Source organism: Humulus lupulus, chromosome 4 (genome assembly GCF_963169125.1).
Source record: "Humulus lupulus chromosome 4, drHumLupu1.1, whole genome shotgun sequence".
NCBI classification, from domain to species: Eukaryota; Viridiplantae; Streptophyta; class Magnoliopsida; order Rosales; family Cannabaceae; genus Humulus; species Humulus lupulus.
The window spans coordinates 213,821,455-213,847,186 of record NC_084796.1 but is presented as its reverse complement, the minus strand read 5'-3'; the positions used below and the strand labels follow the sequence as shown (position 1 = coordinate 213,847,186).

Genomic DNA, 25,732 nt, shown 5'->3' with positions numbered 1-25,732 from the left:
GTGTCCCACCTATGTTCGAGCTAGCTCGAAATCCGATAAATCAAATACCTCCTGGCCTCAGTTAGAAGGTTATCCGCCCTTAAAAAAAATTGGGGGTTTGGGGTTTCGATCCTTAATATCCTTTAATCAAGCCCTGCTTGCTAAATAAGCTTGGAGAATCTTTAATAACCCTCACTGAGTGATCCACAAACTCTTAAAAGCTAGATACTTTTCCACCACTGGTTTTCTTCAAGCTAAAAAAAGTCATTCACCCTCCTTTTCTTGGCAAAGCTTACTTTGGGGAATAGACTTGTTTCAACATGGGTTGATTTGGAAAATTGGGAATGGCAATTATGTTCAGTCCCTTAATGACCATTGGATTCCTAATGCTAGATAGTATAATTCTGGAAAACATTCTTCATCCCAACCAATTATGGTCTCGGATCTTATATCTCACCATGGTTCATGGGACATTCATAAACTTAATGTCTTTTTCTCCCTTGACATTGTCCAGGCTATCATTACCATTCCCCTTCCGCAATCCCCTAAACTTGATCGCCTTATTTGGGGCCATACGACCTTAGGATTCTTTACAGTTATGTCAGCCTACCACCTAGCTTCATCCTCAGAAATCTCCCTCGCTTCCCCTTCAAATGTGGTTCAAACTAATCAATGGTGGTCCAATCTTTGGCGCCTTAAAATCTCTCCAAAAATTAAACACTTTATCTAGAGACTGTACCACCATTCTCTACCTACAACTTCTAATCTATTTACAAAGAAAGTAATTTCCACTCGAGCCTGTTCCTCTTGCTCCTATGATTATGAGACGGTTTCACATGCCCTTATGCACTGTTCAAGAGCTCAAAAGGTTTGGAAACACTCACCCTTTTTTCAGCACAAGAACTTAGATGTCAAGGATTACATTTTATGTGCTTATGATTATTTGTCTCCTAACCAATTTGAACTGATGACTTGTATTAGTTGGGCAATTTAGAATAACAGAAATGCAGCTTTATTCAAGAAACCAGTCTTTCATCCTAATTAGGTTGCGAATTGGACTTACTCTTACTTAACAGTCTACAAAGAAGCTCTGACCAACCGCATCAGTCAGCCAACTTTGACCACTAAAATCCTTAGAGATAAAGTTACGTGAAGCCGCCACCACCAGGAAAATTCAAGCTCAATGTGGACGCTGCCATAGACAAAATCAGAAATAAAATTGGTCTTGGCGCAATAGTTAGAGATTGCAGAGGCTCCATTGTGGCTGGTCTTATGATTTCTATAGTTGGAAACTTCAATTCCCTGGTAATGGAAGCTCAAACCCTTCATTGCAGCATCCTTTGGTATCATTTTATTAAGCTCCCTATTACCAAAATAGAATCTGATTCCCTTACCGTGGTCAATAGAGTCAACTCCTATTGGTCTGATTTATCACATGTGAATGATTTAGTCCAAGATATTAGAATTTCATTGTCATTGTTCCATTCAGTTACTTTTTTCATGTTCCGAGACAGGCCAACAATTTGGCTCACCTGTTAACTAAAGAAGCTTTTGGGGTTGATAATGAAGTAATTTGGAATGACTCAAATAGTTGCCTTGTGTTAGGCACTACTGTTAGTTCTGTTTTTGTTAGCATTCTGTTATAGCTGAGTTGTAATTAGTTAGCTTTCTGTTATTGCTTAGTTAGATTTCTGTTATTGCTGAGTTGTAATTAGTTATTCTGTTAAACAGAATCTTGGTAATTAGTTCTAAGTGCACCGACTGTAATATGCACCGACTGTAACAGAGTATATATATACTCTTCTCTTCAGTAAAAGATTTCATTCTCTCCAAAATTCTCATCTCAATTTTCACTTTCTCAACTGGTATCAGTGCCTAGGTCTCTTTTTTTTTTCTTCTTCTTCTCTCGAGCGCTCTTCATTCCTCTGTCAATGGCGTCTTCATCGAGCAATCTTCCTCAAGAACGTCCTACCACACAAGCTGCTGCATCACAGGCCAATTCTCTTCCGATGACTGGTCCTCCACTTCCAGTACACATGGCTCCTCTGAATCTCCGATTAACTCGCACCAACTACATGTCCTGGAGATCTCAAGTTCTTTCGACCGTTCGAGCTTACGATCTTGAAGGTTTTCTCACCGGTGACCGATCTCGCCCTCCGGCAACCATTTTAGATCCGCTAGACCACGATCATCACATTTCAAATCCTGAAGTTGCTTCCTGGTTGCGGCTTGATCAGTTTCTAATGAGCTGGCTTTTCAACTCCATCTCTGAAAACATGTTCGGTCATGTAGCTCGATGTGTCTCCTCTGCTCAAATCTGGTATGAACTTGCTCAACTATTCTCCAACTCCTCTAAGGCTCGTATTCTTCAACTACGTACTCATCTTCAACTGGCCAACAAAGGATCGGCACCTATTGATGAGTACATTCTTAAGATGCGATGCTTGGCTGATGCTTTAATGGCTGCAGGACAAGCAATCACAGATGATGAACTTGTTTTGTACATTCTAGGTGGACTAGGTCCGGAATATGAGTCCGTTGTGGTTAATCTTACTGCTCGAGAGACAGTCACCTTATCTGACCTACAATTCAATCTCCAAAATCATGAGATGAGACTTGAGAATCAACAAGTTGTAGCTACTGTGGATCTTCAAAATCTATCAGCCAACTACACTACTTCCACAAAGAAAAGTGGAAATTCATACAACTCTACTCCAGGCTACCGTGGTCGTGGCTATCCACCAAGAGGACGTGGTGGCCGTGGTTATTCACCGCATGGCAACAACAATACCTCCAACAGACCGGTTTGTCAAATTTGTGGCAAAATGGGACATATAGCTCTGAAATGTTATCACCGCTTTGATATAAACTACCAAGGTGATGCAGCACCAATCAACAACACCACTCCTTCTAATGGCTTGTCTCAGGATCCTACTCCTCAAGCACTTCTTGCCACTCCTGCAACTGTTGCTGACAATTCCTGGTATATGGACAGTGGAGCTTCTCATCATGTCTCGGCTCACACTAATTCTCTCACCTCTCCCACCAGCTACAAAGGCAAGGAAAAACTGGTTGTAGGTAATGGCTCCCAACTTCATATTCATCATATTGGTGATGCTTATATACATTCTAGTAGACCTCTACATCTTAAAAATGTATTACATGTCCCTGCCATCAAGAAAAATCTTATCAGCATATCTAAGTTTACCTTAGATAATAATGTTTCTTTAGAATTTACACCTAACTTGTGTTTTGTTAAGGACATTGTTACGAACCAGGTACTACTTCAGGGGCATCTACATGAAGGACTATATTAGCTCATGCTTCCAACCTCTACCAAGGCTTCAGCTCCCTTCAATCCCAAACCTACTGCCTATGTTAGCGATTTTTCTTCTGCTTTCAATAATACCAGTAGCAATAACTCTTCTACTGTTTCAGAAATTCCTCATTGTACTCGGTCCTCTCGAGTTGTAGCTTTATGGCACAACCGACTTGGACATCCCTCTCATGTTGTTCTAAACAAAGTTCTTAATAAAATTCAAGTTTCTTGTTCAAAATCTCTTTCTAATTTATGTGATGCCTGTCAATATGGTAAAAACCATCTAATGCATTTTCCAAGTTCTACACTGAAAACAACTAAACCTTTGCAATTAGTGCACTCTGATTTATGGGGACCCTCACCAAATCTATCACCTGAAGGATACAAATATTACATTTTGTTTGTTGATGATTTCACCAAGTATTCTTGGATCTATCCTATGCGTCTCAAATTTGAAGCATATAGTATTTTTTTACTGTTTAAAACAATGGCAAAAAAACAACTTGATCTACCCATAAAATGCATACAAATAGATTGGGGGGGAGAGTTTCGCCCATTTCAAACTCATCTTCAAAAACTTGGTATCTTGTTTCACCACCCTTGCCCTCACACCCATCAACAACAAGGTCGAGTAGAACGAAAACATAGACACATCACAGAAGTCGCTCTTACACTCCTAGCCAAAGCCAATCTACCCTTACATTTTTGGTGGGATGCTTGTGTTTCTGCTGTTTTCCTCATAAACAGACTACCCACACTCACTCTTCAATACAAATCTCCTTTTGAATGCTTGTATAATATTGCACCTGACTATACCTTTCTAAAAGTCTTTGGTTGCGCTTGTTTTCCATATCTACGTCCTTATCGTCATCACAAATTTGAGTTCAAAACCAGAAAGTGTGTATTCCTTGGTTACAGTCCCTTTTACAAAGGATATCGCTGTCTACATCCCACTGGCCGTATATATATTGCTAGAAGTGTAAATTTCAATGAACTTGAATTTCCATATACTCACTTGTTCTCACAGTCCAATATCCCCTCCTTATCTTGGCAAAACACTACAGCCCCTGCCTTTATCATACCCTCTCCTTCGCCTATCACACCAACTCCTTCTAGCTTTCAAACTCCTTCTTCCCTTGAGTCCACTCCTTCCATTTCTGGCCAACATATCTCACTGAATCAAGCTGATCCTTCATCATCATCCTCTCAAGTAGTACCTCCTTCCAACGATGTTCTTAACACAACTGAGGTAAGTGCTTCTTCTACTGATTCATTATTATTAGAGGTACCACTAAACTCTGCTGATGTTCTCCCTCCTGTACCGCCGGTCTTACCAAGTGGGCATCCCATGCAAACAAGATCCAAGTCTGGCATATACAAACCAAAAATTTATGTTGCTGCTGCTTCAAACGAGATCTTGGGTGCTCCTACTTCTGTCAAAGATGCCTTAAGTATCTCATCTTGGAAAAATGCTATGGAGGTTGAATATGCAGCCTTAATGAAGAACAACACATGGAGTTTAGTACCACCCACTGCCAACATGAATGTTGTAAATTGCAAATGGATATATCGTACCAAGTTCAAAGCTGATGGATCTTTAGATAAGTATAAAGCTCGGTTGGTGGCCAAGGGATTTCAACAAACGCCGGGCCTTGATTTCACTGATACTTTTAGTCCAGTTATCAAAGCTTCTACAATAAGAGTGGTCTTTGCTCTTGCTGTTACTTATGGCTGGGATATTCAACAAATAGATGTCAACAATGCCTTCTTAAATGGAGTTTTACAAGAAAGGGTCTACATGAAACAACCACCTGGTTTTATTGATTCTCAACATCCAAATCATGTTTGTCTTCTACATAAGGCACTCTATGGCCTTAAACAAGCTCCTAGAGCATGGTTTGATCAGCTCAAAACCACCTTACAAAGCTGGGGTTTCAAGAGTTCTACTTCCGATCACTCCTTTTTCTACAAAACAACGCAAGGGTCTCCCTTGTTCATCCTTGTTTATGTTGATGATATTCTGGTTACTGGTGCAAGTTCAGAGTCTATCGCTCATCTTATTCAACAATTGTACACCAAGTTTGCGTTAAAGTTTCTCGGATCTGTTAGTTATTTTTTGGGCTTTGAGGCAACAAGGGCAGCCACTGGGTTATATCTAACACAGTCCAAATATGCATCTGAGTTACTTGTCAAGACAAGCTTTTATGACTCTAAACCAGTTCCCACTCCAATGGTTCTTGCCAACAAGTTGTCTCTTGGTGATAGTGCTTTATTTGACAAACCTGAAGTGTATAGGAGTGTCATTGGTGCTTTACAATATCTTACACTTACACGACTAGATCTCTCATACTCAGTTAATAAACTGAGTCAATTTCTCAAAGCTCCTTCCATAAACCATTGGAATGCTTGCAAACGCATCCTCCGCTATATCAGAGGCACACTCCATCTTGGCCTACACTTTCAGTCATCTCCTATTCTTAACTTAGCAGCCTATTCAGATGCCGACTGGGCCTCTAATTTGGATGATCGAAAGTCTACCAGTGGTTACTGCCTCTTTCTTGGTGCAAATATCATTAGTTGGGCCTCACGAAAACAACAAGCTGTTGCTCGCTCTTCTACAGAATCTGAGTATCGCGCTCTAGCCTCTGCTGCAACAGAATTAGTGTGGCTGTATTCGCTTCTTACTAAAGTAGGAATCAAACTATCTTCTCAGCTGCCAGTCCTTTGGTGTGACAATCAAGGAGCACAAGCTTTAGCTCTCAATCCTGTGTTTCATGCCAAAACCAAGCACATCGAAGTGGATGTTCATTACATTCGGCATCTCCTAGCTAACAAACAACTGGAGGTTCGGTACATATCTTCAGAAGAACAACCTGCTGATATCTTCACCAAACCAATCTCCTCACCTCGCTTTGAGTTCCTTTGTAACAAGCTAAACTTGGACTACTCCAACTATAGCTTGAGGGGGGCTGTTAGGCACTACTGTTAGTTCTGTTTTTGTTAGCATTCTGTTATAGCTGAGTTGTAATTAGTTAGCTTTCTGTTATTGCTTAGTTAGATTTCTGTTATTGCTGAGTTGTAATTAGTTATTCTGTTAAACAGAATCTTGGTAATTAGTTCTAAGTGCACCGACTGTAATATGCACCGACTATAACAGAGTATATATATACTCTTCTCTTCAGTAAAAGATTTCATTCTCTCCAAAATTCTCATCTCAATTTTCACTTTCTCAACTCCTAGGCTCACCAGTTAACTAAAGAAGCTTTAGGGGTTGATAATGATGTAATTTGGAATAACTCAAATAGTTGCCTTCCCAATATTGTGCTTAATGATTAATGTTCATTGATGCATTTCTAAAAAATATTAATAAATAAAATGGTCATGGACATGATAGAATAATTGTAAAATGCGTTCTATAGTGAATGATACTCTTTTTTGGCAAAGCTGAAAATTTTAACCAAAAATATTAATTTTCTTTATTGTGATTGAACATTTCAGAGATTCACTACAGGTTCTATCTTTCTTGGGGTTTGAATAGTTTTTGGCCTATATACTCAAATAGTCGTAACAAAACAAACTACATAGCTTATTTATTATACCATTCATTCTTAGTTGGAATTTTTTTCTTTCTTTCACTCTATTTGCAATTATAGCGAGTCTCCATTCGGAGCAGCTTTCACGACCGGCCACACCGACAGTTTGCTTTATTCTAAGGTCAATTATTGCAATTCATCACATTTTTTTTTTTGGGAAGAGGGACTCATCGAATTCTAGCATAATTTGGTAACAACATTATCAATCGGTCAAGGAGATTCATATCATACTGATAACGAAACTAAGTAACTTAAAAGTGTTGGACAAAATATTTTAATTAGATTGCTCTAACCGACCATTTGGAAGGAGATGTTGATTGAAAGTTGAAACCAACCAATTTTATTGGTTACAAAAATAGAAATATGTTGTTTGATTGAACTTGTGTGGTTAATATTTATGTGTGTTATACATTGATATAAACAAATGGCCATGACCCACGTGGTGATATATATATATATATATATATTTTGAGGTAACTAATTTGTTCTTTTGTAGAGCACATTGAGTGATTATAATTTATCAACAAAGCTTTCCTTTTCGTAAGTGTAAATGAAATGCAATAGAAAAGGACCTTTATTTTGTGGAGATTCCCATGAAGTTTTTTGGACTCGTTCTCAGAAAGGTGTAGCTATATATAAGAATGGGTAATCCATATCTATGACACCATCCACTGTGAATTTTATTAATTTGTTTGGATATACATTCAAAGCATCTGGAATGGAAAGTTGCTTAATTATCAAATCACAATTTTTTTTACTAAACTTAACTAATAAAAAAAAAAACTAAAGGCAACGTTGCCACTGCAGAGCAACGTTGCCAATTTTTTTTTAAAACAACTCTTCTACTTTATTTACCAATCTCCATCCCTGACAAACATTTTCCCAAAAACAACTTCCGTTAGAGTTGCTCTAACAAACCCAATATAAAGTATATTAACTAATCCTAATTTTATTTCAACAATAGTTATATATTTCTTGTTGATATGAAATATACAATTAAACAGTAATCAAATTTTCTCCTAGAAAGATTGCCCGACATTGTTTTTGTCCGTTACAAATTTAAACCCATCATTTAAAATTTGAAGAAAAAAATTGGTTTTTAACTATTTTAATTTTCAAAATGAGGACACGGTTAAAATATATATTTTTTAATATTATCTTGTATAATAAAATCAATTATTTTTTAAAATAATCTTGTTTCAAGTATATTGGAAAGCTTACTTTACATGACATTTAAAAAAAAAAAAAGAGGCTGTTTTAAGTCTATTTGGTCCAACATCCTTTCAAATATAAAACTTTTTATTGAGATGAATCTAGAATGACTTGGATATGTTAATTGTATATGAAAATACCAACTATTTCTTTTCACAATAATATAGATCTTTCACGTTCTAAAAAAACAAGAAAACAAAAACAGTAAAATGATTCTCTTTTTTTCTTTTTTAATCGACAAAGTGTGAAACAATCAAATAAGTAGATATTTTTTTATCAAAAAAAAAAAGTAGATATTTTTTTTCTATTACAAATTCCTATACAGCTAAAAACAAACACAATAATAATACAACAACATTGGCTACCTACCACACCAATTTCAGGCTTTATTTTCAAAATATCTCAAATAGTCTTCAAATAAGTGAAAAGTTTCCATTTAAAGAATGAATCTATCGGTGTCTTTTACTACATGTTTTTTATTCACATTTGCATTTGATCTAACTGTGTGTTACTAAGTCCTTAGAACTTAGCTACTGTAAAAATTTAACAAGACATTTTTTAACTCGGTTAGGTTTATTTATCGTTTCTGTAATGATAATGAATACGGACGAGAGAAGTGGCTTGTAGGCCTGGCCTTCCTTAGCTGGGCCCATTAGTATGCTTATGGTGGTCCAAAATTTGATTCCCCAAATTTGTTTTCACAATAAGTTTGTCCATTTTGGACTGATCTTGCTAGGCAATTAAACAAACTAGCTCAATTAACACTATTAAGATTCAAATAAGGCAGGAAAATCAACAAGTATATATTGTAATAACACTTTTAATACAGTGTTAATGGCAAAGGAAACTAGACCAAACGATTTAGGTAAAGGTTGGGAATTACTTGGGCCGTAAAAAGGCCTTGACTTTTCGGCAGAGGAGTCCAAGACTTTAGTCCTTGAACTGTGAAAAAGTAGGATGTTTGGGCCCTACTTTTCACATGGTGGGCCCCATATGCCACTGTTTTTTTACAGTGCACAGCTGTCGCATGTTGACAGGGCCAGGCTGGCAGGCCCAATATTGCATGTGCATGATGGCGTTGCTAGCTTCGTATGGCCCACCTCCACGTCTGCATCACGTGCAATTTAATCAAATTAGAGCATTATTAAGCCATACATGCACCAATTGTAGTTATCCTTATCCAATTTAAAGTCAAAACACGAAATAGATAAATAATATAGGCAAGTGAAGTAACCTTCCACCATAATTTTTCCAAGCAAAAAATATTTTGATCATATTTAAACGCATCCTAACTTATTCAAATAATATTTATTGATATGATGAAATCTCCGGGGAATTTCATCGAGGAAAGCAAGGATATATATATACGCGTATATAAAAAATAAACACGCGTACAACAAATTATTTTAACATTATTTTCGTTATTTTCGGTACTATATTTAAAATTTATTAAAAATTTGTAAGATGTATTAAATGATTATAATGTACACCGTTAAATAAAAATAATTGAAAAAAAAATTATCAGAACGTAATAAAACACAAACTAACTGTACAGTACAACCAAAAAAGTAGTTGCACTATAGTATTTCCTTATATATTTATATGTATATATATGTTACATCTCTTTCATTGTGCTGTCAACCTAATCCACAAAATGACCAATTTTTTATAAACAAAGATTACATAAACATTTTTTGAATGCTAATGATTGAAGACATACAATGCTCAATAAAATAAATAAATAGAAGAGTCTAAAACTCGATAACATAACTCCAAAAATAATATTCCAGTTGGTTCTACATCATCAGTTATTTTTTTTTATCAATTTTTTTAAGTTTTATAAAATATAACACTATTGTAGGTGTAGTTTAGTGGTGAGAATTTCACACTGTTGCAGTGAAGACCTAGGCTCGAATCCCAGCAGCCACATAGTTCAAAAAAATTTATTCCATATTAAATTTTTCTTATTTTGATATATTTTATTTAATATGTTTTCATTTTTCTTCGTTGATAAATAATTATAGTATATATAATATGTTTGTAGGGAGCTATCAACAGGTCCTTGTCGAATAACATTTATAAATTATGACTAATTCGTGTCATTTTCAAAATTGTATGAATTAGGGTTTAGGTTCATTTGTTGTGGGGGACCCTTTAAAAGCTTTTATAATGTACTCATAATTGCAATTTAGCCGAAATTTCTACCGACTGCCACAACTTTATGAATAAACTATTGATTAAGAAAATTTAATTTAATTTTCAGCAACTTTCTAAACTTCCACAGAATTAAAATATATATTATCACCAACTCCTTTAAAAAACATAAGAAATTGTCACTTTCCATGGACTATGGAATCGTGGATTAGAGAGAGCCTAGCTATAAATAATTAATGCATTTATTTTACTTTTATATTATTTTCTTTTGCAAGTTTATGAGACTATACTTTATTTGCCATTTAGATAACTTATTATATGTTGTTCATTTTCGCTCTTTTGCATATTATTATGATCAGTACAAATTATAAATATTATTAAGTGGTACCTTCGTCATGATATACATGATTAATTGATGGAGAATTCACTTTCTTTTTTCATCAATAGTTTATTATTTTGATTGTTGAACAAAATATATATAAACTAAATAGATACATATAAAAAGAAGTATGTTTAGCCTTTATAAAAAGATATCCTAATTCGTGTTTAAGAACTTTTTCTTGTCATTGCTATTTTTAGCAAGTAATTGGTAATTTGAAAAGCCATTTACTGCTGTTATTCTTATTATTTCTAATTAAGAACAAAAATTTTAATACATAGTTTTGTCCATAAAGACACATATATTTCCAATTAAATATCGATGTACTTTTTCTCTTGAGGGTAAATAATTAGAAGAAGAAAAATTCATACAAGTAACTATTAACTATAAGATGATGATGAGAACATGGTGACCAAATTAAGGAGTTTTAATTCATGTATATGATACGTATTTATATATCATATAATGATGTTTTTGAAGAAATTAAAAATCATTCATGTTCATAACACATACAATATCCCTTTCTTTGACTGAACGTTATTACTAATAATGGTTATCAAATCAATATAGATGCAATTATACATATTTATATATTCAATACATGGTCCTACCTCCATCGATTCAAAACGACAAAGTAAATTTTTCAAAATTTACTATATTGTAACTATGCAACATATATACTGGACAACAACAACCACCTTTCAAACTTTCTAGACAGAAGGGTAACTTTCTAGACAAAAATAATAATGTAATTAACACTGTTGTGTTTTTATTATTAATTTGTTAGTTAACCAAAAAAATAAATTAAATCAATTTATAAGGAATAGACAAATGATTAGCTTATTGTCGAATCAATTTTAAATGTAAGCCAACTATGTGAAGAATAGAAATTGAATTATACAACTAGCTTACCCTATATATAAAATAATATTATTTATAAGTACTAAAGATTAATCTTATTTGGTAAAAAAAACGTGAAGTAACCACAAATAGAAAACTATTGAAGTAGTATAATGAACACTGTTTGGATAATATTAAATGAGCTCCGCGAGACCGTCCATGTTCCAACAATGTTTTTCTTGTTAGCAATAATAATTAAGATAATCATCGTGTAGCTTACACCTTCTTCTTTTCTATAAGGAAAAAAAAAATTAATTAAAAATATTGTTTTAAAAAAAAAAAACATCCCAAATTTTCTTTTTAGGATTTTTACTTCCAAACTATTACCACTACTGTATCGTGCCTCCTAATTTTTTCAGGCAGTTAAAAATTCCCTCGAAATATTCACAGTAATGTAAAGAAGGACTTCCGTTAACTTTCAACACATGTGGCTAACAGAATGCTGACATGGCTCTTTACATGCTGATGTGTCTTGGCCATGTCAGCGCCATGTGTGTAATTTTATTGTTTTTAAATATGATTTTTATTTTTTTTAATGTATAAAAAATGGTTTAATTTATTAATTCTATTTTTTAGTGTTTAATTCATTAATTTTTAATATGATTATAGATTTTTTAATTTAAAATTACACACATGGCGCTGACATGGCCAAGACACATCAGCATGTAAAGAGTCATGTCAGCCTTTTGTTAGCCACATATGTTGAAAGTTAACGGAAGTCATTTTTTACATTACTGTGAATATTTCGGGGGAATTTTTAACGGCCTCAAAAAATTAGGAGGCACGATACGGTAGTGGTAATAGTTCGAGGGGTAAAAATCCTAAATAGCTTTCTTTTTAATACTTTTCAAAGGCTAGAGATACTAAGAAAAAAAGGATTTACTTACATACAAAACATAAATTTTTTGTTTTAAAAATTTATTTTGTTAATTTTAATTGAATATTCTAAATATTTAATGGAATATATTTTTTAAATTAATTAAAAATAAATAAATATTTACTAATTATATTAATATATATTAAAATATTATTATTATAATAATATCTAATAAGATTATATATAATTATATTAATATAAATTCAAATATAAATATTATAAAATATAATTATTATAATAAAGGATATTTGCGGGAAAAAATATACTAAATATAAACATTTATGAAGCTAAGGTTGTTTTATATTTTCCCTTTTCTTAATATACGAAAAAATATAATTGATTTATTCGATCTTTCTAGAGACCAAACAAAATAGACAACATATATCCACTAATATAAGTATGTTACGTGTCACTTATCTCTAATGTACACGTGTCAATCGCACAGCATTCTAACGGCTGATTGCTTCACTCTTTAGGAAATGTAAACATTTTTTTTAAATTTCACAGGCTGTCAACCAATCAGCTCTTCACGTTCTAATCATTAAATTAAAAATAAAACCGGAAACCGTCTATAGCCGGTTTGCTAAGCCTCTTCTACTTCAGTATAAGTAAGCTCAGAGAGCTGAGAAGTGGAAAACCAGTACTATAGTACCACCTCCTCCTCTCTCTCTCCTCGTGTAACACACACCGTCCGATCAACAAACTTGATCATCGCTACATCACCATGCCGATCAGAAACATCGCCGTCGGTAGGCCCGCGGAGGCAACTCAACCAGACGCCTTGAGGGCGGCCTTGGCTGAGTTCATATCAACTCTAATCTTCGTCTTCGCCGGTTCAGGTTCAGGTATCGCCTTCAACAAGCTTACCGACAACGGTGCCGCCACTCCTGCCGGTCTCATCTCCGCCGCCATCGCCCACGCTTTCGCCCTCTTCGTCGCCGTCGCAGTCGGAGCCAACATCTCAGGTGGACACGTCAACCCCGCTGTCACCTTCGGCGCCTTCGTCGGAGGTAACATCACCCTCCTACGTGGCATCCTATACTGGATCGCTCAGCTCCTCGGCTCCACCGTCGCCGCCTTGCTCCTCAAATTCGTCACCGGTGGATTGGTGAGAATAATATATTTTTAATTAACTAATTTTTTAATATAAGTTTGTTACGATACGGTTAGTTAGTTATAGTCACGAGCTTTATTTTTTAATGTGGGTTATGATTCGGTGCTTCGCAGGCTGTTCCAACATTCAATCTATCATCTGGAGTTGGAGTATGGGAAGGATTGGTGTTCGAGATCGTGATGACCTTTGGATTGGTTTACACAGTTTACGCTACAGCCGTTGATCCCAAGAAGGGCAATTTGGGAATTATTGCCCCCATCGCTATTGGTTTCATCGTGGGTGCTAACATCTTGGCCGGTGGGGCCTTCGATGGGGCCTCGATGAACCCAGCAGTGTCGTTTGGGCCTGCTTTGGTGAGCTGGAGCTGGGAGAACCACTGGATCTACTGGGCCGGGCCTTTGATCGGCGGTGGTATTGCTGGGCTCGTATATGAGTTCGTCTTCATCTCCCACACCGGCCACGAACAGCTCCCAACCACCGAATACTAAGCCATTTGACGATCCTTATTCCCGGCTTGGTGTATTTATTTGGTTTCGAGGGTTCATTTTTATTTTTATATTTTGTGTTTAATCTCCACCGTTGATCTTTTCATCTTCTCAACAAAATCTAATCATTGTGATCTATACCATCTCAATGTTTTGCCCTGTATTGCATTATTGTGTGTGATTATTCCATGGAAGACAGGGTGCCTGAATTGATCATTTCTCAGTTGTATTTATTATTCTAGTTTATTTTCTTCTTTGTAATTTAAATTTAATTCCCTTTTATTCCTTTTTATTTCCATATTTTTATAATACCCCTTATAATTAAAAAAAACACTAAAATATAGTATTGCAATAGAAAATAGCATATTGGAAATACTCTAAAAACAAACTATATATTAGGTTAATAAAGACAAAGGAAGATGCCAATTTTGTCTTAAAGCAATTGATTCAAATTACTTATGTCACTTAGTGATATGTATGCATATAAATTCAAAACACATCAAATGATTATATTAAAAACTTAGAAATTTTACACTAGCTATAATATGAATTGTTGCTATTTTATAATTGAAGGACACATTCCAAGATCATCCAATATATCATAAGCTCTATCCATTCTTCAATACATTTGGGGATAATGACAGTAAATTACTTAAGTAGTTACAATTCTTGTAGTTAAATACCTATGTAAAAATTTTAACGGTAAAACTACTCAAGTTTTTGTAGTTAAATACCTATGTAAGAAATTTGATGGCAAAACTACTTAAGTAGTGTATTTTCTTGCATTTAAATCTTTGTGGTTAAGTCAACGGTTAAAACTAACTCTATGGGATACGTGGCAGCCTCAAATTTGTCTATTTTTTATTTTTAAATATTTTTAAATAAAATAAAATTTAAGAAAAAAATTAAAAAAAATGAATTCCTAAAAAAAATAATATATTTCAAATTCATAAAAAATAAAAACATGTATTTTAGAAACTAAAAAAATAACATTATTTAATGAAAAATCTAAATAAAAATCATAAATTTTTTATTTTTAATCAACATGAAATTAGATTGTATTTAGATTTTAATCAAAATGAATCTTTTATGAATTTATTTAGATTTTTCATTAAATTAATTTTTTTTAATTTTAAAAATACTTGTGTTAATATTTTGGAATTAAATTTTTTTTTTTTTGAATTTTTTAATTATTTATAAAATATTTTGGAGGTTGACACGTGTCTCATAGAGTTAGTTTTAACTCTTAACTTAACGGCAGGGAGTCAAGTGCAAGAAAATATACTACTTAAGTAGTTTTGCTATTAAATTTTTTACATGGGTATTTACCTCCACGAATTTTAATTGCTTGAGTAGTTTTGCCGTTAAAATTTTTACATAGGGATTTAACTACAAGGTTTGTATATACTTGAATAGTTTTGTCGTCATTATCAAATAAGTATGACATGTTACACATTATTTATTTATAAGAAAAGGGTAGTTTGAAAATATATATGGGTAAATACCATTTCGGATCATGTGTTTTGCAAAAGTTACCGAGCGGACCATCTATTTTGTTAAATAAAAATTTGGACCCTACATTTTGCAAAATGAAACAAAAAGAATGCCCTGGACCAGATTTTTGTTAAATTTTCTCTCAATATGACTAAAATACCCCTACTATTATAAATTAATTAATTAAAAATAATATAAAAATGTTTTAATAATAAAAGTATATTTAAATTAAATAAAATAATGTTTATAAAAAAATCAAATTTAAATTAAAAAACCTAATTATTATTACTAAAAACGAAATCATTAATAACATTATAACATCAAAATCCAATATTCACACATAACCCAAATTTTTTAATATAAACTCAAGAACAAACTCATTAGCATGTTCAAGTTCATCATTCAAACCCAGATTCAAGCATCAATATACAACAATTTATATCAAAAAGTCACCATTAGAACAAATCTCACCCAACAAAAACTGATAAACATATACAATCCAAAGTCAGGCAGCAACAAACTGATAAATCTTAATGAAACAAATCAACAAAAAAAAACTAAAACCTAGAAAATGAAACCCAAGAACAAATACAAATCAAATATGTCTTCACAAAACCAAGAACTTTTTTTTCGTTCTAAACTTCCCTCACAGAAAATCAAATCAAGACCCAGATAAATTTTACAGGTTTGAACAAAAGAAAAAAGAAAAAAAGAACTTCCCACTGCAATCGTAGGTCCTCGACCCAGATTCACTGTTGAAATCGTTGTCATTGACCATGGTGCTTGAATGTTGAAGTCGTCGGCGACCCATCATCCATCGTGCTAAGATCTGGGTCGAAGTCGCCGCCTAATGCAAATTGAACCTCAGCCCAGTGCAGATCGCCGTCGAGCTTGGAAGAACCCTCCCTAGTCCCAGGCCATTCTTAGATACGCTTCAACTCGCGACGCGTCGTCAACAGAGGTGTCGACGAGAGCTTCCAAAATTCTGGGCTTCTACGAGTCGTCGACAGAGGTGGTCGGTGCTGCGTGTGTCATCGACGAGAGGTGGTTGGTGCTCCAGAGAAAGAGAGTTTCTAGCAATCACCTGTAAAATCAAAGACAAAGAAGAAGAAGAAGTCGGAAGGAGAGGAAAGGAGAGAGAAGACACAGAGTAGGGAGAGAAAAGAAAAATTAATCTTTTCTTAATTTAAAAAATATATTTATTTTAAAATCAGTTTTTATTTATTTTCTATTTTAAAATCTATTTATTATTATTTAATTAATTCTTAACATAATAAAAGTAGGAGTGTTATCCCCATTTTGTCCCGGAACACGTGGCACTACATATTGGGTCTGGGGTCTCTTTCATAAAGATCAAAGGCCCAGCCCAAGCCCAATGGATAGGGAGGACGAGGGGCCTAGTGGCCCAAATGTCAGTGAGCCCAAGACTGTTCAATGGGCACCATCATAACGAGGGAATCGGGACGAAGGTCGTCCAGCTCCACTTCCCAGTCCTGATTCAATGGCATCATTCAGAACGTGAGTAAGGGTGAGGCTCAACCGTCTGAATGGACTGAGACATCGGTAAATAAACTCGAGATCTGGAAAAGGAACTGGGGTCCTAGTAAACGAACCGGGACATTAGTAAATGAACCCGAACCTGGTATCTGGGATGGCAGGATTGAACTTCCCTGACTCGGACACATTCCCGAGAAACACGGAGTTTGGTCTCCCCAGCTAACCTGCAGAAGAGGTTACATACGGAATGTACGCTGATATTGGGGAACAGTACTGCCATTACTCTGAAGGATCTGGTCCCCAGGATTTCCTTAGAAGCCCACGCGGACCAGTCTGAAACTGCGTATTGTTGTCAGTTGTAAAGCGTGATTATGCCCAAGTCAGCCCAATGAGCCCTGATTAGTGTGTATTGTTTAGCAAAGTTCGTTGTATTAAGCCTCCATTAGCAAGTGAACCATGATTATATCCCTATTGGGCTCGGATTAGTCCAGCCCAAACCTAGTGCACCCGACTGCCTATAAATAGGACCAGTTGTGCAATGTAGAAATGATTGCCAAATTTTCTCTTGTAAGCAATTACTCTGCTCAAACTTGCAAAAAACCCCATTGGTAAAGCTCTAATACAATAGACTCGTGAACTAAGACTCTTTAACGCCTCAACCACGTAAAAAACCCTTGTGTGATTATCTTTAAATCCTTTCTTTCCGCTATCTTATATTTCATAATTCTAGTTTCTGAAAAACTCGGTAAACATTTTGGTGCTTTCATTGAGAGCCGAAGAAAGCTTGAAGGGACCTTGAACGTCTGCAACAATGGTGAACACCAGACACACCGTATTTGATCCTTCTCAACAACAACAACAGCAAGGCAATGGGGAGCCATTGCCCAATCAACCATTCCTTCAGGACCAACTCGATGATACGCCATATCAAGTGCCTCAACCTGACGATTCCCATAACTTTGAGGACGGAGGAGATTATGAGGAGGGTTATTATGAGGAAGATGAAGAAAATGAAGGGCGATACCAGGATCGCAGGATCAGGATCGCAAGGCTGAGGATCCTGCAATCCCTGAAGAAGAGATGATTCCCGAATAGCAGAATTCAGAGGTGGTCCGTCTAAAACAACAAGTCCTGGATCAAGAAGTTAGGATAGCTAAACAAAACGAGGCCACCCGCCAGATGAAAGAATCCTTCCTAGCTCTTCAGGCCTTCATTGTTGCCCAAGGATTGGCAGCCAATCCTCCGATTGTTCCGCCTCCAAGAACACGACCGCCAGCCCCACCGGTTAGGACCGGAGCACCTAAGAATACGAGCCCGATCCCTCCTCCGGGACCACATCCCGAAGACGGCCCATCAAACCCGGCTCAAGAAAAAGGGAAAGCCAAGATGGGTGACCCTATGAGAAAAGCAAACCCCCAGAGGAAAACTCATCCCATCCCAAAAACTGGGGCCAACCTAGGGCAGCTCCCAAGGAAAGAACGGATGCTTCTCGTCCCAGGACGGGATCATCCGATCAATCCGCAAGGGAAGCGCCCGCAGGGTTCCAAGCACCAGACTGTCCCTAGACAGGCTAGACCGGAACAACGGTTCCATCCCAATGCCTCCATGAACAAGGATCACAGAGGACACCAGTGTGTAGACGATCTGGAAACCATCAGCTCGGGAGACGATATTTCCCGGATAAATTTGCGCAACAACCTCAATGACCGAAAGGAACGGGCCCGCAAGGAAAAGATCTGCCCCCGAGGGGGGGGGGGGGGGATCTGAGGAATAACCTCAACGACATGAGGAACAAAAGAGTCCCCCTAGATGACAGAATGGCCAAACAGTTCATGGAACAGCTAGCTGCATTAAAGAAGGTCACAGACCGTCTGGTCCGGAAGCAAGAATGAGGAGGTTCTGATTCTGAAGAGAAGGAAAAAGAACCATGCGCCAAATACATCATGGATGTGGTGCTACCAAAAGGGTTCAAAATGCTGAACCTACTTGCCTACACTGGGAACACAGATCGCAGAGGCCACTTGTCCCGCTAAAATCGCCTGATGATTGTAGCTCACGTTTGTGACAACGGCAAGTGCATGTGCTTTTCAATCACTTTGGACGAACCTGCGGAGGAGTGGTGGAAAAGACTCAAGTCAAGATCAATCCAGTCTTGGTCCAGATTGCAGTTGGCATTCGCAAACAGTTTGTGGCCGCCATGAGAATGGATATGCAGATCAGTGCCCTCACCAATATCAACCAACTCCCCACGGAGACCCTCAGGGACTATATTCAGCGCTTCACGGAGGAGGCCTTAAAATCCAAGGTGGACGATGGACAACGCTTGGTGGCTCTCTAGTCCAGGATCTGAGCCGGGTCCCCTCTCTGGGACAATATGCAGCGTAGCAAGGCGGCCACCCTCGAAGAATTCATAATGAGGGCACAAGGCTTTATTAATTGGGAGGAGGCCCAAATCCAAGCTTTCGGGTGGCAGCTGGCCTCCCAGTCAAGTGCCCAAACATTTCCCAGATATGAGATGCAATATCCCACAAACCATTATCTGACACCCCCAATGGTGCCACCTTCAAATGGCACCCAGGGAATGACCTTCATGACCCCAACGGTCTATGGTCCCACTTCATCGGGGTATGCATCAGCACAATCCGTCCCATTCCCTGGGTACGGTATGACACCGATCAGATACAACACCGCCCCTCAGCGGAGCCCAACCGTCTCAGGTTGGGGGGGCAGAAGCAAGTGTAAACCCCTCCTGGGGGAAGAGATCGGGCAAAGCACAAAACCGATCCGAGCCCTCCAAAAAGGGCAAGAGGGGTTACAAGCCCCAATATACAGAATATACCAACCTAGTGGACATCAGGGAGAACATATACCTAGCAACGGGGAGTACAGTCCATTACCGGAACCCATTCCCATGTTCAAAGGGGGAAAAAACTCAAGGGACACTAGCAAAAGGTGTGCCTATCACAAAGATGTGGGTCATACAACCGAGGAATGTCGTCAACTGAATGATGAAATTGAAAATCTGATCAAGCTGGGGCATCTCCATCAATGGGTCAGAATGCCAGTAGGAGTTTTGGGACTGCTAGCAACTTCCGGGAAACTTGCGGCCTTGGGTGCACCTGGATCGTACCGACCTCCCCAGGGAGGGTACGCTACAAGTTCGGGAGAACAGGCCCCTCAAGGGGCCCCAATTGTGCAAGCACACAGACCCGGAATGCCATACCCCTCCGGAACTGCACCTCCACTAATAGATGGCCACATGGCCACCATATTGGGAGGGCTGCATCTGGGAGGACCGTCCCGGAATGATAAAAAACGCTACCTCAGTGAACTCGACCATGACCACGAGGTATGCGCCTTGGTTCAAACTCCAGCACAACGTCCTAAGTTGATGAACTTACCCATCACATTCACGGAAGAGGACGTCCGAAATGTCCACTTCCCGCATCATGATCCTTTGGTCATCGATGCCCAAATCACCAGCAAAATGGTGTCCAGGGTGTTGGTAGATGACAGAAGCTCCGTCAATGTGCTGTTCAAGCCAGTCTTCACTCCCATTGGCTTAACCGAGGTAGATCTGTCCTCATGCCCAACACAAATTTATGGTTTCAATGGGGATTCACTACTCCCGATGGGGAAGATCCAATTGCCTGTAACGTTGGGGAACGGGATTCAGGGCTCGTTCAAATTTTGTACGTTCGTAGTAGTGGCCTGCCCCACTGCTTACAATGTTATTTTCGGTCGTCCCGCGCTGGTCGATTTTGGTGCCATCACCTCCATCTACCACCTCTGTATGAAATTCCCTTGCGACAATGGAGGGGTGGGAACTGTCCGGGGAGACCAGAAGAGCGCCCAGAAGTGTTATCACGTCTCTGCCCAACCAATTTACATGGTCTGCGAAGAGTCTCTTGAAGTGGAGATTGCCAATCCAATCCCGCCCCTCCCTCGATGTAAAGGATGGCCCAGGACGTAGATGAATTGGATCCGCGACTAGGAGCGGACAGGGCAATAGAACCCATGGAAGAGATAGAAGAGGTGTGCATCAGTGACAGCGACCCGACCAAAGTAATCCAGGTCGGGAAGAACCTGAACTCAGAAGTCAGGGCTGCCATTATAGCCCGAGTCAAAGAAAACCAGAACATTCTGGCTTAGTCTCATGCAGATATGACCGAAATTGGCTACAACATTATATGTCATGCCCTGAACATTGACGAGAATGCAACTCCAGTCCGACAGAAGCGGAGACCTTCAGGGGAAAAAAGGACCGAAGCCCTTAAACTAGATGTTGAAAAGCTATCCTCGGTCAACTTCATCTGGGAGGCTTTGTATCCCGTTTGGTTGGTCAATCCGGTATTGGTGCCAAAGCCGAACGGGACGTGGAGAACTTGCATCAACTTCATTGACCTCAACAAGGCATGCCCCAAAGACTGTTTCCCTTTGCCCCGGATCGATCAGATGGTAGATGCGACATCCGGGTATGAGATGTTGAGTTTCATGGACGCCTACTCCGGATATAACCAAATCTCAATGCACATAGCGGACCAAGAACACACCAGCTTCTAGACAGACAAGGGTGTGTACTGGTACATTTCCATGCCCTTCAGGCTCAAGAACGTCAGAGCCACTTATCAGAGGCTAGTCAATAGAATGTTCAAGGCCCAGTTGGGAAGGAACATGGAAGTCTACATAGACGACATACTGGTCAAGTCCAAGATTTCCGAGGGACACGTTGACGATCTGGCAGAGGCATTTGCCATCATTCGGAAGTATGGGATGAAGCTGAACCCCAAGAAGTGCACCTTTGGCATGGCATCCGGGAAGTTCTTAGGCTTTATAGTAAGCTCATGAGGAATAGAAGCCAACCCAGACAAGATCAAAGCACTAATTGAAATGCCCTCGCCCCGGAAGCATAAAGACGTTTAGAGCCTGACAAGAAGAATAGCGGCCCTAAGCCACTTTGTCTCGAAGTCCACGGACAAGTGCATCCAATTCTTCAATATCCTTCACGAAAGCCAAAAGTTCGAATGGACGGCCGAATGTGAAGAGGGCTTCCAGAAGCTGAAGGAACATTTGGCCCAAGCACCAATTTTGGCAAAGTCAGTAGATGGGGAGCCATTATATCTTTATATGGCCGTGTCCGAACACGCCATGAGTGTCGCACTAGTGCGGGAAGAAGGAAAGGTCCAGCTCCCGGTCTATTATGTGAGAAAAAGGTTGTTAGACGCGGAGTCCAGATACCCACTAATCGAGAAATTAACATTTTTCTTACTGATCGCATCCCGGAAGCTGAGACCTTACTTTCAAGCTCATGACATAAAGGTACTGATGAATCGTCCCCTACGGCAAGTATTACAGAAGCTCAAGTCATCGGGAAGACTCTTGAAGTGGGTCGTAGAGTTTAGTCAGTTCGACATTGCATACGTCCCCAAGATTTCAATCAAGGGGCAGGCCCTGGCCGACTTCATCGTGGAGTGTACCGGGATCACTGAAGATTAAGAACCCGTCGACCCCGTCACGTTCCTGTGGAAGGTCTTCGTGGATGGAGCCTCAAATGAAAATGGGATCGGGGCCGGGATCATCTTAATATCCCCCCAAGGACATCAGTTGCAAAGCGCCCTATGCTTCCAGTTCGAAGCATCGAATAACGAGGTCGAACATGAGGCCATGCTAGCCGGATTACGTCTGGCCCAGGAGGTAGGGGCAACAAGTATAGAAGTCCACAACGACTCCCAATTGGTGGTCAAGCAGATCTCGGGGGAATACCAAACAAAGGGGGAAATGATGGCCGCTTATGTGACGCGAGCCCGGGAGCTACTCTAGTCCTTCAAAAAAATATTCCATTCGCCAAACCCCCAGGGAACGAAATGTGTTTGCAGACACATTGGGAAAGCTGGCCACAGATGTTGAAGTAGAGCTCTCAGGGCTTATCTCGATCAACCACCTTCTTGGACCTAGTATTCAGGCCCCTACGATCAATGCCATAGATTACTCCACATCCTGGATAGGCCCTCTCATCCACTACCTAACCATAAGAGGGTTGCTCGTAGACAAGGTGGCCGCTAGGAAACTTCAGTACCAGGCTCCCAGATACGTCATGATGGATGAAAAACTCTATCGCAGGGGGTTTTCCATGCCATATCTCTGATGCGTGTCCGGGACAAAGATGAGTGCAATCATGCACGAAGTACATGAAGGTTTCTGCGGAGATCACACAGCCGGACTCAGCCTGTCCAAGAATATCCTAAGGCAAGGATACTTCTGGCCAATGATGAAGAAGGATTGTGTCGATTATGTCCGCAAGTGCGAACACTGCCAAAGGTACGCAAAGATCTCGCAATCCCCTCCAACAAAGACAACCCTGATGACCAATCCCTGGCCTTTTGTAGTATGGGGAATCGACTTGGTAGGATCGCTCCCAACCGGGAAAGGTGGTGTAAAATACGCCATCATAGTCATCGACTATTACACCAAGTGGGTCGAGGCAGAACCGATGAACACCATCACCTCCAAGAAGGCCTTGGACTTCATCATCAATAACATTGTGTGCCGATATGGCTTCCCTAAAAAAATCGTGTCAAACAACGGGAAGCAATTTGACAGAATCCACTTCACTGACTTCTGTGAAAGACATGGCATCGTTAAAAGCTTCTCTGCGGTCGCCAGGCCTCAAGCAAACGGGCAAACAGAGGTCGTGAACAAGATTTTGAAAGGGACATTAAAGAAAAAGCTTCAAGCCTGCAAGAGCAAGTGCCTAGAAGAACTGCCCCGCGTTCTATAGGCATACCGGACCACAGAAAGAACGTCTACTAGACATTCTCCCTACTCAATGGTGTACGGATGCGAAGCAGTCATCCCAGTGGAAATGGTTGTCCCGTCTCACAGACAGGACACATATGATCCCGTCCAGAACCACACCTTTACTCTAAGAATCCTTAGACCTCATTGAAGAGATCCGGGAAGAATCTCAGGTTCAGCTGAAGATGTATCAGGGAAAAATCGCCAAGCACTTTAACTCTAAAGTTAAAAGCCGAAAATTTGAAACCGGTGATCTATTCCTTATAAGAGTCTTCCCTGCAACCCAAGATCCGGGAGTGGGGGTTCTAGGACTGTATTGGGAAGGACCCTACGAAATCCAAATGAAGTATGTCCAGGAATGTATCGCTTAAGGAGACTAAACGGAACAGAGGTCCCAAGGGCTTGGAACGCAGAACACCTTCGCCAGTACTATCAGTAGTTTGGAGGGCATGGTTCTGTTCTTAATTTTTTGTAAACAATGTACGCCCCAGGGCAATTTCTTACCTAATAAAAATGATTTGTACAAAGTATCATAAGGAAATATTGTAAAGAAATAAAAGTTCACGTCCATTTTCATTCTTTTTCATGGACAAGTGACCCAAGACTACAGTCTTCGCTCACTTGGGGGGTTTGACCATCTATATGAACAAGTCTAAGAATAAAAACAAAATAAAATGGGATGCAAAATGCAGAGTTTAGTCCTGGTCCAGACCGTATAGACTGGGGGTACAAAACCCAACTCCCAACAAAATAGAACATAAGGCTTAGGCCTAGTCCTAACCCGGACATACATGGTCTGGGGGGTACGAAACCCAATAGGACGTAAGGCCCAGGCCTAGTCCTAACCCGGACGCACATGGTCTGGGGTGTATGAAACCCAATAGGACGTAAGGCCCAGGCCTAGTCCTAACCTGGACGCACATGATCCGGAGGTATAATACTCAGTAGGACATACGGCCCAGGCCCAATCCTAACTCAACACATACATAGTCCGGGAATATAAAATTCCCAAAATCGGTTGACCAAACATGGTCTCAAATAACCAAATACTTTTCCATGTCTCCTCTATAATGGCCCAGAACCATTGGAACGTGAGTCTTAGGTCTACGTTGCTTAAAATTAGTCTTATGAAAGGCTCAGGCCGTTGAAACCTAACCCCTAGGTTCAAAATAAGCTAATTAACTAATCTCCGATGGCCCAGGGCGTTGGCACCTGAACATCGGAATCAGGACAAATAAATTTGATGATAGTTAATAACTCCCTAGCGGTCCAGGCCATTGGAGCCCGAACTACAAAATCAAGATTAAAAAAAAAGCTAAGTTATATTGATAGTTTATAACGGTCCATGTCGTCAAGACCTGAACACAGGTCCCCAGACAGGCTAAATGCATTCTACAACCTTTCCCTAGTGGCCCCAGTCGTTGGAACCGGGACCAAACATTCAACTCATGTTCATGCAAAGTGGTAAAACACTTAGTGAATTTTAAGGGAAAAACATTGTGCAAAAAATAAAATTAATATATAACAACAAAACACAAAAAAAAAAAATTGTCTCAGACGCATCCGCGTCCATAAAAGCGATACAAGTACAAAAAAGGAAGCCATGATTATAACTTAAAGGCCCAGGCCTAGGCTTCGACCTGCTCCGGACCCTCCGGAACGACTTCATCTTGTTCATCCCCGGCCAAGAGCTCCGCATCGACTTTCTCCTTGGCCTCAAATTCAACTTTCTTCGCAGCAGGATCGAGGTAAACGGGGAGGTTCATGTTTTTGTCATGGAGCCAGGCCATATAGATGGCCTCGTCAAAAGTGGCCTCTAGCAAAGCATCTGCCCGCTCCTTCTCTTGGCGAGCCTCTTCATTTCATTTCACCTTTAGCTGAAGCAAGTTATCCAGGGCTTGAACCCAGGAGTCAAGAGTTGCAAACTTCTCCCG

At 39.1% G+C, this 25,732-nt stretch overlaps 1 protein-coding gene across 1 annotated transcript; it reads left to right on the top strand.

Moving 5' to 3' along the window:
• Positions 1 to 13,044: 13,044 nt before the first annotated feature.
• LOC133831185 (aquaporin TIP1-1) lies at positions 13,045 to 14,294 on the top strand. Its single transcript, XM_062261392.1, has 2 exons — positions 13,045 to 13,521; positions 13,641 to 14,294. Exons 1-2 carry the CDS (start codon positions 13,138 to 13,140, stop codon positions 14,013 to 14,015), a joined length of 759 nt encoding a protein of 252 aa, XP_062117376.1. The 5' UTR covers positions 13,045 to 13,137; the 3' UTR covers positions 14,016 to 14,294.
• Positions 14,295 to 25,732: the final 11,438 nt, after the last annotated feature.

Coding starts and splice junctions, on each gene's coding strand:
- LOC133831185 (XM_062261392.1), top strand. CDS start 13,138: ATGCCGATCAGAAACATCGCCGTCGGTAGGCCCGCGGAGGCAACTCAA. Junction 13,522..13,640: donor AATTCGTCACCGGTGGATTG/GTGAGAATAATA, acceptor GGTGCTTCGCAG/GCTGTTCCAACATTCAATCT.